General features: G+C 32.8%; 3 protein-coding genes across 3 annotated transcripts; 2 read left to right on the forward strand and 1 right to left on the reverse strand.

Moving 5' to 3' along the window:
- Positions 1 to 1276: 1276 nt before the first annotated feature.
- Positions 1277 to 1969, reverse strand: OCT59_006299 (uncharacterized protein; the record flags this gene model as incomplete). Its single annotated transcript, XM_066141183.1, has 1 exon — positions 1277 to 1969. The coding sequence occupies one exon, from the start codon at positions 1967 to 1969 to the stop codon at positions 1277 to 1279; it is 693 nt and encodes a 230-aa protein (XP_065997998.1).
- A 439-nt stretch (positions 1970 to 2408) lies between these two features.
- OCT59_006300 (uncharacterized protein) lies at positions 2409 to 2801 on the forward strand (the record flags this gene model as incomplete). Its single annotated transcript, XM_066141184.1, has 1 exon — positions 2409 to 2801. The coding sequence occupies one exon, from the start codon at positions 2409 to 2411 to the stop codon at positions 2799 to 2801; it is 393 nt and encodes a 130-aa protein (XP_065997999.1).
- A 1310-nt stretch (positions 2802 to 4111) lies between these two features.
- Positions 4112 to 6295, forward strand: OCT59_006301 (uncharacterized protein; the record flags this gene model as incomplete). Its single annotated transcript, XM_066141185.1, has 7 exons — positions 4112 to 4244; positions 4562 to 4642; positions 4711 to 4782; positions 4871 to 5073; positions 5151 to 5420; positions 5490 to 5720; positions 5828 to 6295. 7 exons carry the CDS (start codon positions 4112 to 4114, stop codon positions 6293 to 6295), a joined length of 1458 nt encoding a protein of 485 aa, XP_065998000.1.
- Between the last annotated feature and the right edge of the window lie 6423 nt (positions 6296 to 12718).

Below are 12718 nucleotides of genomic sequence, written 5' to 3' on the forward strand. Positions count from 1 at the left end.
CGTAAAATTTGAAAAGCTGACACCAGTGGCTATTCTAACGGGACGGCGACCGAGGTCACTTGGAAATTTTATCAAGTCGGCTCGCTCTTGCATTATTTTGAGCTTTTCATTATTTAATATACCTTCGTCGATCCAGAGCTTCATTACAATCCACTTTACTACCCCGAGAAAGAGGCAGTGCATGGGATCAACTACGCAAAAGCGCACAGAATTAAAATAAGGTAATTGGTATACTTCCGACCAACGAACATGATACTGTGAGACATGAGCCTTACGTGATTCTTCGGTTGCACATTTCTTCCATTCACGTGTCTTCTCCCTTATTAAATTAATATCTCTCTCAACAAACCAGTCGTCAATGTCTTCAAACCCACCAAAATTGGGTTGATTATTTATCAAGTTTGCTGATTTATAGCATCGATAACATGCGATTCGAGCTGATATAAAACCACATAATTTTTGAGTCGCAGGAACGTCACTAGCACAACCTATTATCGTGCCACGGATAAAACGACCGTTGTTATATTCGTAGGTTTTTATATGATACCCTTCCCATAACCGATTCAGCTGATTTATGATGGGGTATAAGTAATTGTTGATTTCATGTTTCTTTGGCTCTTTAGGACCGGGTATAACTGCTAGTGTGAGAATATTGTAGGGCTTGAAACGTTCGCTTCGGGGTAAGTTACAAATAACGGCATATATTACACCGACAGAATATTGGGAATTTATATAGGGTTGAAACCAATCCATGTTTAGCATTAATCTGATATGAGTTTCGGCGTATTCTTTTTTGAAGAATGGTTCTCCTTTGCCATCTTCAAAACTCATCCAAATCCTCCCATCATAGATGTCAAATAAGGCTTCAGTTTCATTTTCCCTTTCTGCCCACTTTCGACATGTAACCTCAAAATCTTTGCGACCGAAAAATAGGGTTAGTTGGCGCCTAATGTTAACTAATGGAAATGTCATTATCGGACGGATAATTGGATTATTTCCACCATCTTTATTACTGTCTATTTTTTTGACTAGAGGGTTATTACATTTTTGTCGAAATCTTTCTATGCTATGATTCGGGTAGTTTATAAAACTACATGTTGGTACTTCGGTTGTGTTTGATATTTCATTTATGTCATACAATTTGTGACATTTATTACATGCGGCATATTTGATAATATTGAAAAGATGAAAATTTATTTTCATCTACCGTTAAAAGAAAAAACCTTAGAAATTTAAATAAAGAATCTATTGAAACATTAGGAAGCTTATATCTTTGTTAATATTGTAATATCCATAAGATAATCCAGGTATAATTATCATTGTTGATATTAGGAAGTTTTGGTTCACCATCGTCAAAATCTTTTGACGCAAAATTGACTTCTTCCTCATAATCATCTTCAAAATCTTCAGAGTCTCTATAATCTTCATCGCTTTCAAAATCTCCAAAATTACTGTCTTCGTCATCATCTTCAAAATCGCTAGAAACACCATCTTCGTCATCATCTTCAAAACTTTCAGAATCTCTATTTTCGTCGTCATAGTCTTCAAAATCTCTATCTTGATCATCATTCATATCTCTTCCGTTATCCGGTAATAAATTTTCAAGAACGTGATCAGATATTTTCCCTTTCTTTGTGAATTTATGTTTTGCCGATTCATGTATAGGTATCATCTCGAGTAAAGGTTCGCATTCCATTGCATTATTATCGTCAGTATATTGTCTAACATCAGAAGGTCCAGCCTCTTGATAATCATCACCAAAATTATTAGATGGATTAGCATTAGAAGGCTCAGCTTCTTGATAATTGTTACTAAAATTATTATTCGCATAAGATATATTATATTTTAACCCATGTTTAGTTTTCGTTCTTGGGTCCACTAACTTGCCATTACATTCTTTACAAAAGCAGTATACTTTAGTTCTTGTTCTTGTTCTATTAGATTTGGCAACAGCTCGAGGGTTAGACATTTTTTTATCTAGAAAATTTTTCGAAAATTTTTTTTTATATAGGAAATTTTTTTGAAAAATTTTTTTATCTAGGAAATTTTTTGAGATCCTGAATTAATATGTTATTTTCTTTAATCCGCATATATTATTATGTTTCATTAGGAGAATTATTTATATTAAAAGTTAATTTCTGATTCACAAAAAGCCGCTAGAACAATCAGCCACATTTTTTTAATTTGTATTAATTATAATATTACAAATATTTACTCAAAATCTTTCGGGATTTTAACCAATTATATATATATATGATTGGAAAATACCACCTGACAGGCACTTTTGCGCCTCTCCCACCCCTAAAATATAGCATAATGAATGTTATTAGCCATTTTTAGCAATAATAAATGCTTTATTCATCGAATTATAAATTCCGAGATTAGCCAGAAAGATTATTTTCGCAAAAATGGGCAAACCATCGTTGAATTCTCGCAAATCCTCGCAAAATCGCAAAAAAAATAGAAGAGAGCGAATGCTAAATGAATTAAAGGGGAAGGATGAGGAAGTTGCCGATTTGCAAGTCCAGTTGCTGGACTTTAAAAAAGTTGTGTACGATTCAGGAGAGAAATTACTTAATAAGTTGGAGAAAAGTTCCCGTGAAAACAATAATTTGGTGAAGTGGTTAAAAATATACGACGAAAAAATAAAAGACTATGAAAAAGAAATTTATGATTTAAATTTACGATTATATTTTTCGCAACAACATCAACAAACGCAGCCGCAACAACAATCGCAACAACAATCGCAATCACCTACATTTAGCAGCTTATCAGAATACTTCAAATTTCACAAGTCATGATTAATCAATTATATTTCATTTTTTCATTTTTTTGGCTTTTGCGTCTAGATAAATTTGAAAATTCCTTTATATTTTGTAAATATGATGTTTTTTTTTGGCTATTAAACCAGCTTGTTTTTCATAATATAAGATAAGATAATATTAATACCTTTAAAATCGATTTAAAATGTCATAAATTTTGTATAAAATCTAATAGTAATTAATCATCATACTGCATGTAACAAGTATCTCAACGAACGATTTGTCCATCAGCGCCGAATGATCATGATAAACTTGCATTTATCATTTTAGTAGTAATACATATGAACTATAATTTAAACAAAAAAGTCAGTCTAGTATGGGGATCATCCTCCCTATCGACATGGGGAACATCTCCCTGTAGATCATGTACGCAGGCAGAATGGAACTCAGAACTTTATTACATCAACGATGTTAAAAATTAATTGATTGAGTTATTTTTAATCAAAATATCAAAATCACATATAAAAGTATAAAAAGTTATTCTTTTATTGCCCAATAAGTACTAATTTTACTAATTTTCTGCCTTGGGCGCAGTTTGTTACTACACGTGACTGGATGACGCATAAGCGTCACGCGCCAGATGCATAAATCCTACAAAATCGGAGGTGCCGATCATGATATATTTGTGTATGTTTACCACGCTTTCTTCGACGATATTTATATCGCTTTTTTTCGTTCACATCACAGTTCGAAATATTTCCTCTCTCTTTTCGTTTACATTACAGTTCGAAAATATTTCCTCTCTCTTTTCGTTCACATCACAGTTTTGAAAATATTTTCTATCGCTTTTTGCGTTCACATCACGGTTTCAAAAATATTTCCTATTGCTTTTTCGTCACGTATCGCTATTTCGTCGCGTCACAGATTTCCTACCGGAAAAACACAAAAATATTTCCTATTGCTTTTTCGTCACGTATCGCTACAGATTTCCTACCAGAAAAACACAAAAATATTTCCTATTGCTTTTTCGTCACGTATCGCTATTTCATCGCGTCACAGATTTCCTACCGGAAAAACAAACTTCCGTAAGTAATTAATTTAATTAAGTTTAATGATATTAATTGGTTATTGATATATTTAATTGATGGATAGCGATGTAGTATATATAAATTTATTGATATGTGATAACGAAGTTAATAATTTATTTTATGTTTATTTTGATTAGGCAATTACGCGTTAAATGATAGGATGATTCAAAATATGTATATAAAGTGCCTTTTTATCTCTTGTCCGATCTTTAATAATAAATACCATAATGAAAAGATTTAAATTTTTACAAATTTCTCGGGATGCACAATACTAGATCTCAACAAAAAGAATCAGATTCCCGTTCTCACTCACATCGTTCTCATCAACGATCCCATTCACGTTGTTCCCATCGTCGTTCTCACTCACATCGTTCTCATCAACGATCCCATTCACGTTGTTCCCATCGTCGTTCTCACTCACGTCGTTCTCATCAATGATCCCACTCACATCGTTCCCGTCATCATTCTCACTCACGTCGTTCACATCGTCGTTCTCATTCACGTCGTTCCCATCATCGTTCCCAACCTCGTAGTCGTAGTCATTCCCAATCTCGTAGTCGTAGTCATTCCCAATCTCGTAGTCACCGATTACGACAACAACATACCTCTCCATCCCATTCTAGTTCCCTATCTGTTCACGTCGACATCATCGATCACATAAATCACAATCTAGATCCCACAGTTCTAACCATCATCGATCCTATTATGAAGTATTAGATTCTAATGATCAATTTACCACTCTCTCATCCAAAGATTCATCACCACAAAATAGAGGGAGATCATTAACAAAAAGTAATATTATTTTAAATTAGTCTTAATTACATTTCAAAACATATACCGATTTAACATAATTATTATAGGAACACTTACAAATCAATCTTCGATATTGCAAAATCAACCTTCCTCTTCAATTACTCTGGCTCTAAATAGCGGTATTATTTCCCTCACGCTCCTATTCTGACTTACATGTAAAAAAAAAAAATTTCAAAATGAATTATATTAAATACTGACTTATAATAGGTGGCGTTGAAAACCAAGAAATTCAAGAATTAAGAAATGTAATCTTAAATCTCACACAACGCTTAAATAACCTAACCGAAAAAAATGCTAGTCATGAAGAACCTTTAGTTAATCGTCCCAATAGAAGCTTATCGCCTATTCTTATTAGAGAACAGAAACGTGAGCTGCCACTCATGTCAAGTAATTATAAGAAGACACTTCACGTAAATATACATTTTTATTAAAATTTATCTTTATTAAATTAAATATTTGATCATTTAATGACTGTTTTATTAAATAGGATGAAGTAGTCCATATTCTCAATAATCTTAATCAGTCGCTTCAATTCGACCTATCAAAGACGTACAGTGAACAAAAAAAAACAATAGAAAGAAAACTTTTGCCAGCAGTAAAATCGGCCATGAACCTTTCTATTGTAGCATATGATATAGAGATAGTAAGAATCATAAAACAATTGCATAAATCTCGCCGAGAGATTTGGAAACTGCAAAAAGAGGGTAAAATGCCGGAACATACCAAAAGACAACACATGATATCCAGAAGGGATCAGGTATAAAATTCATTATTTAATAATAAAAACATATACAATTAATTAATTTTTTAATTTACTCTTCAATAGAAGATGTCCCGGCGCAGAAGAGGATTGCAGCACATGATATCGACACGAGACAAACTTTTGACTGAATGCCAACCTCGTAACTTAAAATGGGAAGAATTTATCAAAGATTGTATAAAGGCGACTAATACTTCAGACATACACTCGGACGAATGGTCCACAGAAGACGAGGAATTAGCAAACAAAGAACGCAGTAAAAATACAAGATCAGGTCGATTAATTAACTATAATTCAGTAATAAAGATTTACGACAAGAAGTGGCGGTCGTCGGGAGTATGCGAAGTCGTGATGTTATTAATGAATATAACATTTATGCTTAATAAATTATAAATTTTTATTAGATTCAAAAAATTCTACATCGATCGGAAGAAATTGGTATTAGCATCGGATCTGGTCTAAGTCGTCCACGTTACCGCTCAGATGAAAATTTTGACAAAAAAAGCAAACCAAAGGAGAACATTCCCAGTTGGTGGATTTCGTCAAGCTGGATTGCACAAGAATCCGACGAAGATGGTGATGAAGAGGATAATAGTGACGACGATAACAATGACGATAACAATGACGACAATAACGACAAAGATAAAAACAATGCTAGTAACAATAAAAACGACAATAACGTTAACGATGATAATAACGATAAGAATGATGACGATAAGAATGATGACGATAAGAAAACCGATAATAATGATTATATTCTTATCGATGACAGCGATGAAAAGGATGATCCATTTCGACTAGTAGTTCCAAAAGAAATTATTAGGGGATCAACTACTAAAAAACGTTCTCTTTTAAAAAGTGAAAGAAAATAGTAAGATGATTATAACACATAGTAATGATAAATATAGCAAGAATATAATAATAAATATATCATAATAATAAATATAGCAAGAATATAATAATAAATATATCATAAACTGCAAAATAAAAAAAACGTATATTACAATGTGTTCATATAAATTAAAATCGGTCAATAATAGAAAAAAACGGGTAATGATGAATTACGAAAAAATCAAAAATAGAAAGATTCTGGCTTACTCGAAATAAAAACAGGCATAGGTTATTTTAAGTATTGTTTTTACCGATCTATGAATTAGCATTCCTTTTCAATTCTATTTGTGATCGAAATAAAAACAGGCATATGTTATTTTAAGTATTGTTCTTACTGATCTATGAATCGGCATTTCTATTCAATTCTATTTGTGATCGAAATAAAAACAGGCATATGTTATTTTAAGTATTGTTCTTACTGATCTATGAATCGGCATTTCTATTCAATTCTATTTGTGATCGAAATAAAAACAGGCATATGTTATTTTAAGTATTGTTCTTACTGATCTATGAATCGGCATTTCTATTCAATTCTATTTGTGATCGAAATAAAAACAGGTATATGTTATTTTAAGTATTGTTCTTACTGATCTATGAATCGGCATTTCTATTCAATTCTATTTGTGATCGAAATAAAAACACGCATATGTTATTTTAAGTATTGTTCTTACCGATCTATGAATCGGCATTCCTTTTCAATTCTATTTGTGATCGAAATAAAAACAGGCATATGTTATTTTAAGTATTGTTTTTACCGATCTATGAATCGGCATTCCTTTTCAATTCTATTTGTGATCGAAATAAAAACAGGCATATGTTATTTTAAGTATTGTTCTTACTGATCTATGAATCGGCATTTCTATTCAATTCTATTTGTGATCGAAATAAAAACACGCATATGTTATTTTAAGTATTGTTTTTACCGATCTATGAATCGGCATTCCTTTTCAATTCTATTTGTGATCGAAATAAAAACAGGCATATGTTATTTTAAGTATTGTTCTTACTGATCTATGAATCGGCATTTCTATTCAATACTATTTGTGATCGAAATAAAAACACGCATATGTTATTTTAAGTATTGTTTTTACCGATCTATGAATCGGCATTCCTTTTCAATTCTATTTGTGATCGAAATAAAAACAGGCATATGTTATTTTAAGTATTGTTTTTACCGATCTATGAATCGGCATTCCTTTTCAATTCTATTTGTGATCAAAATAAAAACAGGCATATGTTATTTTAAGTATTGTTCTTACTGATCTATGAATCGGCATTTCTATTTGTGAGAATGGCATGATTATCGCAGTCCGATTCTGCATGAATCTGCATGGTAGTATAAGTCTATTGTGCCAATTTATAAATCGGCACTTATTTTTTGAAAAATTATTATACGAATTGGTACAATAGGCAGTCCGATTTGGGAGATTATTGAAGAATCGGCAGGTTCTGATTTAAAAATTGGCACTTCTATATGTTATGAATCAGCATGTTTATTTTCATGCCGGCAGTCTGATTGTGATGATATTTTGTAAATTTATTTACAAGTCGGCAGTCCGATTATTGTTTGAATCGACATGATGGTTTAAAATGCGGCATTCCTATTTTTTGTCATTAAAAAGAGGAATTTCTATTTTTAGCAATTCGCGCCATAAAATCGGCTGAATAAAGCCACGAATCAGACAAATACAGCCAAAAATCGGCAGTCCGATATTTGACTGATTTTTACTTATTTGACGTGTGAAAGAAGCTACTGCAGAACAAGCTGCACTTTTTATCTATGAAGAAATAATTTGTCGACATGGATGTCCAGCAAAAATATTATCAGATCAAGGAACTCATTTTAGAAATCAAATAATTGAAAAATTAATGGAAAAATTTCAGATAAAACATTTATTTTCAACGCTATACCACCCTCAAACAAATGGACTTGTAGAAAGATTTAATCGTACTTTATCAGAATCTTTAGCAAAATTATCAACAGATCATATTGATAATTGGGATAATTATATTGCACCAATTTTATTTGCTTATCGTACTACAAAACATTCGACTACAAAAATCGCACCTTTCTTTTTATTATATGGACGAGATGCTAAACTACCAACTGATTTATTAGAAAATAATGGAAATCCAACTTTAATAAATCACATAGAAAACTTAGTTGACCAACTACCTCAAGAAATCGAAATAGCTAAGACAAATATTGAAATATCTCAACAAAAACAAAAAGAACGACATGATAGAAAATTACGTCATCAAATAAAATTTTCTATTGGAGATAAAGTCTTATATTATGACGCAGCAAAAGAAAAGCAATGGACTGGAAAACTAAATCCAAAATGGAAAGGACCATACTATATTCATCAAGTTGGAGAAAAAGGAGCGTACAAATTACGAACTATAGATGGAAAAGTCTTACGAACTCCTGTAAATGGAAGTTTATTAAAATTGTATCATGATCGACAAAATTGGGAACCAATAATTGTAGTATAATTAGTCACGATTAAGATCTACAACTCGTGGCAAATAGTTAATTTTACTTAGTACGATTTACAAGTGTTACAGACGATCAAAATGAATTTGCGACTCAATGCCCCAGAAAAATTTATTAAAAAGATGAAAAATTTTAGAAATTTTATTGTGAAAAACTTAATGAAAAATTTATTACAAAAATATATTAGAAAATTTTTAGAGAAAATCAAAAAGAGGAAAATTTTATTTAATCAACTTCTTCATAATTAGGATTAGAAGTAGAACCGTTTGACAAAATTATATTACATTCCTCAAAAAGCATTTGTTTTGCTTCTTCAAATGCTGCTTCAGCACGACCTCTACTACTCTGCAAGCTTATATTATGTGAAATTAATTGACAAACTCCTTCTTCCAGACCTTCTATTGTTCGCTGCTGGTTGATAATTAATTTTTGGGCCTTCCATAATTTTCGCTGCTCCCCAGCCCAGATTTTATTTTGGAATTCTGTCTCGAGACTCTTATGGGTCCCCATTTCCAGCAAGTTTTCAAATTTCTCTTGAAGATCTTCTTTTTCTTCCTTAGCTTTCGTAAGGTCCTCTATTAGAAATAAAAATGGAGATTTATGGTCACTCCAAGTTAGTTAAAAACTAAGTGAATAAGGTCGATAGTACAAAAAAAAAGTTCTACAGGTAGAGGCCTTTCAAAACTTAAATATCCTAGAAGTACAAGTACCCCGTCTACAAGCTGCGCAAAATCAACCTTTCAAGAACTGGATATAAGGTCAAAACCCTGTCTACAGGCAATCATACCGTTCAAAAGACATCTTAAGAACCTTGCGTACAATACCCACCTTCAAGTTGACGAACTTTCATCTTACGCGCTTCTTTAAGTCTTTGAAATCTTGCTCGAGATTTCTGACGTGAGGTATTAGATCGACGACAGGTCATGATAGATAGATTGGTAGATAGATAGATAGGTAGACAAAGAAAATTTTGGAAAAATTTTGGGATAATATCAAAGATTTTACGTGAAGATAAGAAAAAGAGAAAGGGAAAAATTTAGACCTTATATAAGAAATAGGCACGACGCAAAAACACGTTAAGATCAGGCACAACAAAAATATCACGAAAAATCATGATGCGAAAAATTATGAAAAATGTGGACGCGTAAGACGCGCAAAAATCACTTTTGAAAATATTTCTGGAAGGTTCTAGAGAAAAATGTGAAGATATTTTTAGAACAAGGAAAAATAATCTTAAAATAGAAAAACGCGGTTAAATAATTTAAGCGTTAAAAATAACTGATAGATGTAGTGAAATATGATAAGTAATACAAAAATCTCATCAGAAATAAACAAAAATCTAATCAGCAAAATGATCTACAGAAATTTAAAACATATATATAGATGTGGATAAGTTGACAAAAGAGTTTAAACCGCTTAAAGAAAAATGGATTTTTCAGAAATATTAGAAGATATTCAACAAACTACTTCAGAAGAAATTAATTTTCTATTGCCGCCCTACATGGAAGAAGAAGATTTCCAAGTTAAATTTTCTGCAACTCTAAGAAGTGTAACAAAGTCAATACGACTAAAGGACACACAATTGGCGATGATTAACTCTTTCTATTTAGGACAACTCCTAGACCAACTACCAACTCCTAGCGAACGATTGAAATACAAGCATAAAATGTCATTATATTATGCAACAATTGTAGAAAAGACTTTTGATATTTTTGAGTTTTTTCCAGAACAAATCTTAAGGACGAAGAAACTAGACGTCCAGGTTATTAGGAAAATTACCAGACCTCAGATAAGGAAACTTAGAAATAATTTATTGATTTTTGCAGGAGCTGCAAATTAAGAGGAGGAACCTGTTACCCCTAGTCACGTGTAGAGTTACAATTTACTACGCCAAAAGATCATGTGGAAAATTAGGATCTACTGTGCCCAACTGTGCCAAGCCGACTTAGCCACAGCCTACTTAGCCTATTATTTCTATTATATTTATTATATTAATTATATTTAATATAATCGATATAATTATTTTATTTATTATATTTAATTTATTTATTATATTTATTATATTAGTTATATTTATTATATTAGTTATATTTATTATATTTATTATATCTATTATATCTTTATATGTAGTAACTTTTATATAAATAACGTTGGTATTTTCCTTCGTTATAGGATAAGTTCCTTCAGTTCAAATTAGTTTACCTTTAGTTCCTTAATTCTTATTCTTGTAATCATAAAGTTCTATAATAAAGTATAACCTTTTACACTATAAACGAACTCCCTATTTTTAAGCGTGTCTTGTTTGATTGGATTTCAGTCATAGTTAAACGTACTTAATCTCCCTGACTGCAAATCATAGTTAATCTATTCAACGTACCGAATCGGTTAACAATGTTTACTGCGCCATTTAACATTTTGCTAGATTTCTCGGTACCTAGTGATTGTAAAAAGACGATTTATAGCTCGTTGGAATCGCCTCATCGAGACGAATCGAATGGTAGTAAGCTCATATCTCTGTGATCAATATTGACGGAGTTATTACTTAAAAACCATTTAATATTTTTTAATTTCGGAAATTGATCTAGTGATTGGATTTCGATGTATCTTATACCATTAGATTCGTCTCATCAAGACGAATCGAATGGTAGTAAGATCGTCTTTCTAGGATCAATATTGGCAGAGTTATTACACAAAAACCATTAATATTTTTTTAATTTCGGAAATTAATCTAGTGATTGGATTTCGACGTATTTTATACCATTAGAACCGTCTCATCAAGACGAATCGAATGGCGGTAAGATCATCTCTCTACGATTAATATTGGCGAAGTTACGATACAATAAAGTTTAAGTATAATTCTGGCTAAAATTATGTTAATTTTTGGCCGGAATTATGATATACAAATATAAGAAATTTTTTATATAGTCACATCTCTTTATAATCACCAAATATAAGGGTTGGTCACCCTATCTCAGTGGTTAGTCACTGAGACCCTCATTAAGCCTGAGTATGGTGAGGTCGCAGGTTCGATTCCCATGATCACGGAAATAAAAAGAATTTTACTGCGGACGCTACAACCAATAGCGTGAAGGTACAGGGATTAGTGTAGTTGGACTGCATCATGGTGAATTAGTGTGTACGGTTAGGCCGCACATTTCAACTAAGGGTCATGGTGTCCTTCTAACGTTCCCTATGAGGCCATTGGCATGTGCGCAGTCTTGTCGCGAGGTCACTACTATGACTTGGGGGGGCTTCCTGTCCAGGTGGTCACTCTACGATACCACTTGGGGTCAGTAATGGCTAGATGGTCGTCCTAGATGGTAAAGCTGAGGGTGCAATGTCTTAGTGGTAGTTTGACCTTCTGTTAGGTCTTAGACCAACCACGGTGTTCGTGCACAGAACAGATAGCTTGGTGATTGGGTTCGATTCCCTTCTCTGATGGGCCCCTGGTTGGTAATTCCTGGTGGTTGATACCCACCATAAGGGATGATCCTGGGTAACACCTACAAGCTTACTGTCCAGGTGGTCACTACAAAGTATACCACTTGGGGATTACAACTGTACTATCGGTGGTGGGTAATCGCGGGCTGTAGTGGCCTTTGAGGTGAGACCTGGTACCTAATATGGTGGTATGGAAGGGGTCTAGATGTTTGAAGGTTATCTGACGAAAGTCCTCCGTGACAGTAGTAGTGGTGAGGGGTTTATAATAGTAGCCATTACAGTATCATGCAACGGATTAAAGGACGAGTAGGGTGGTGTTCAGCAGATTCGAAGGCCTTCGGGTCCCTGGGATATGTCCTTGCGTTTCGGTTGTGGTGTTGAATTGTCCCTGTTAAAAGGTGGCGGGGATGGTTACATCATGGCTTAGTGAGGATGATGCAATGAACGACCTACCTCCATAGCCTTC

This window comes from Rhizophagus irregularis, chromosome 14 (assembly GCF_026210795.1).
Source record: "Rhizophagus irregularis chromosome 14, complete sequence".
Taxonomy (NCBI): domain Eukaryota; kingdom Fungi; phylum Glomeromycota; class Glomeromycetes; order Glomerales; family Glomeraceae; genus Rhizophagus; species Rhizophagus irregularis.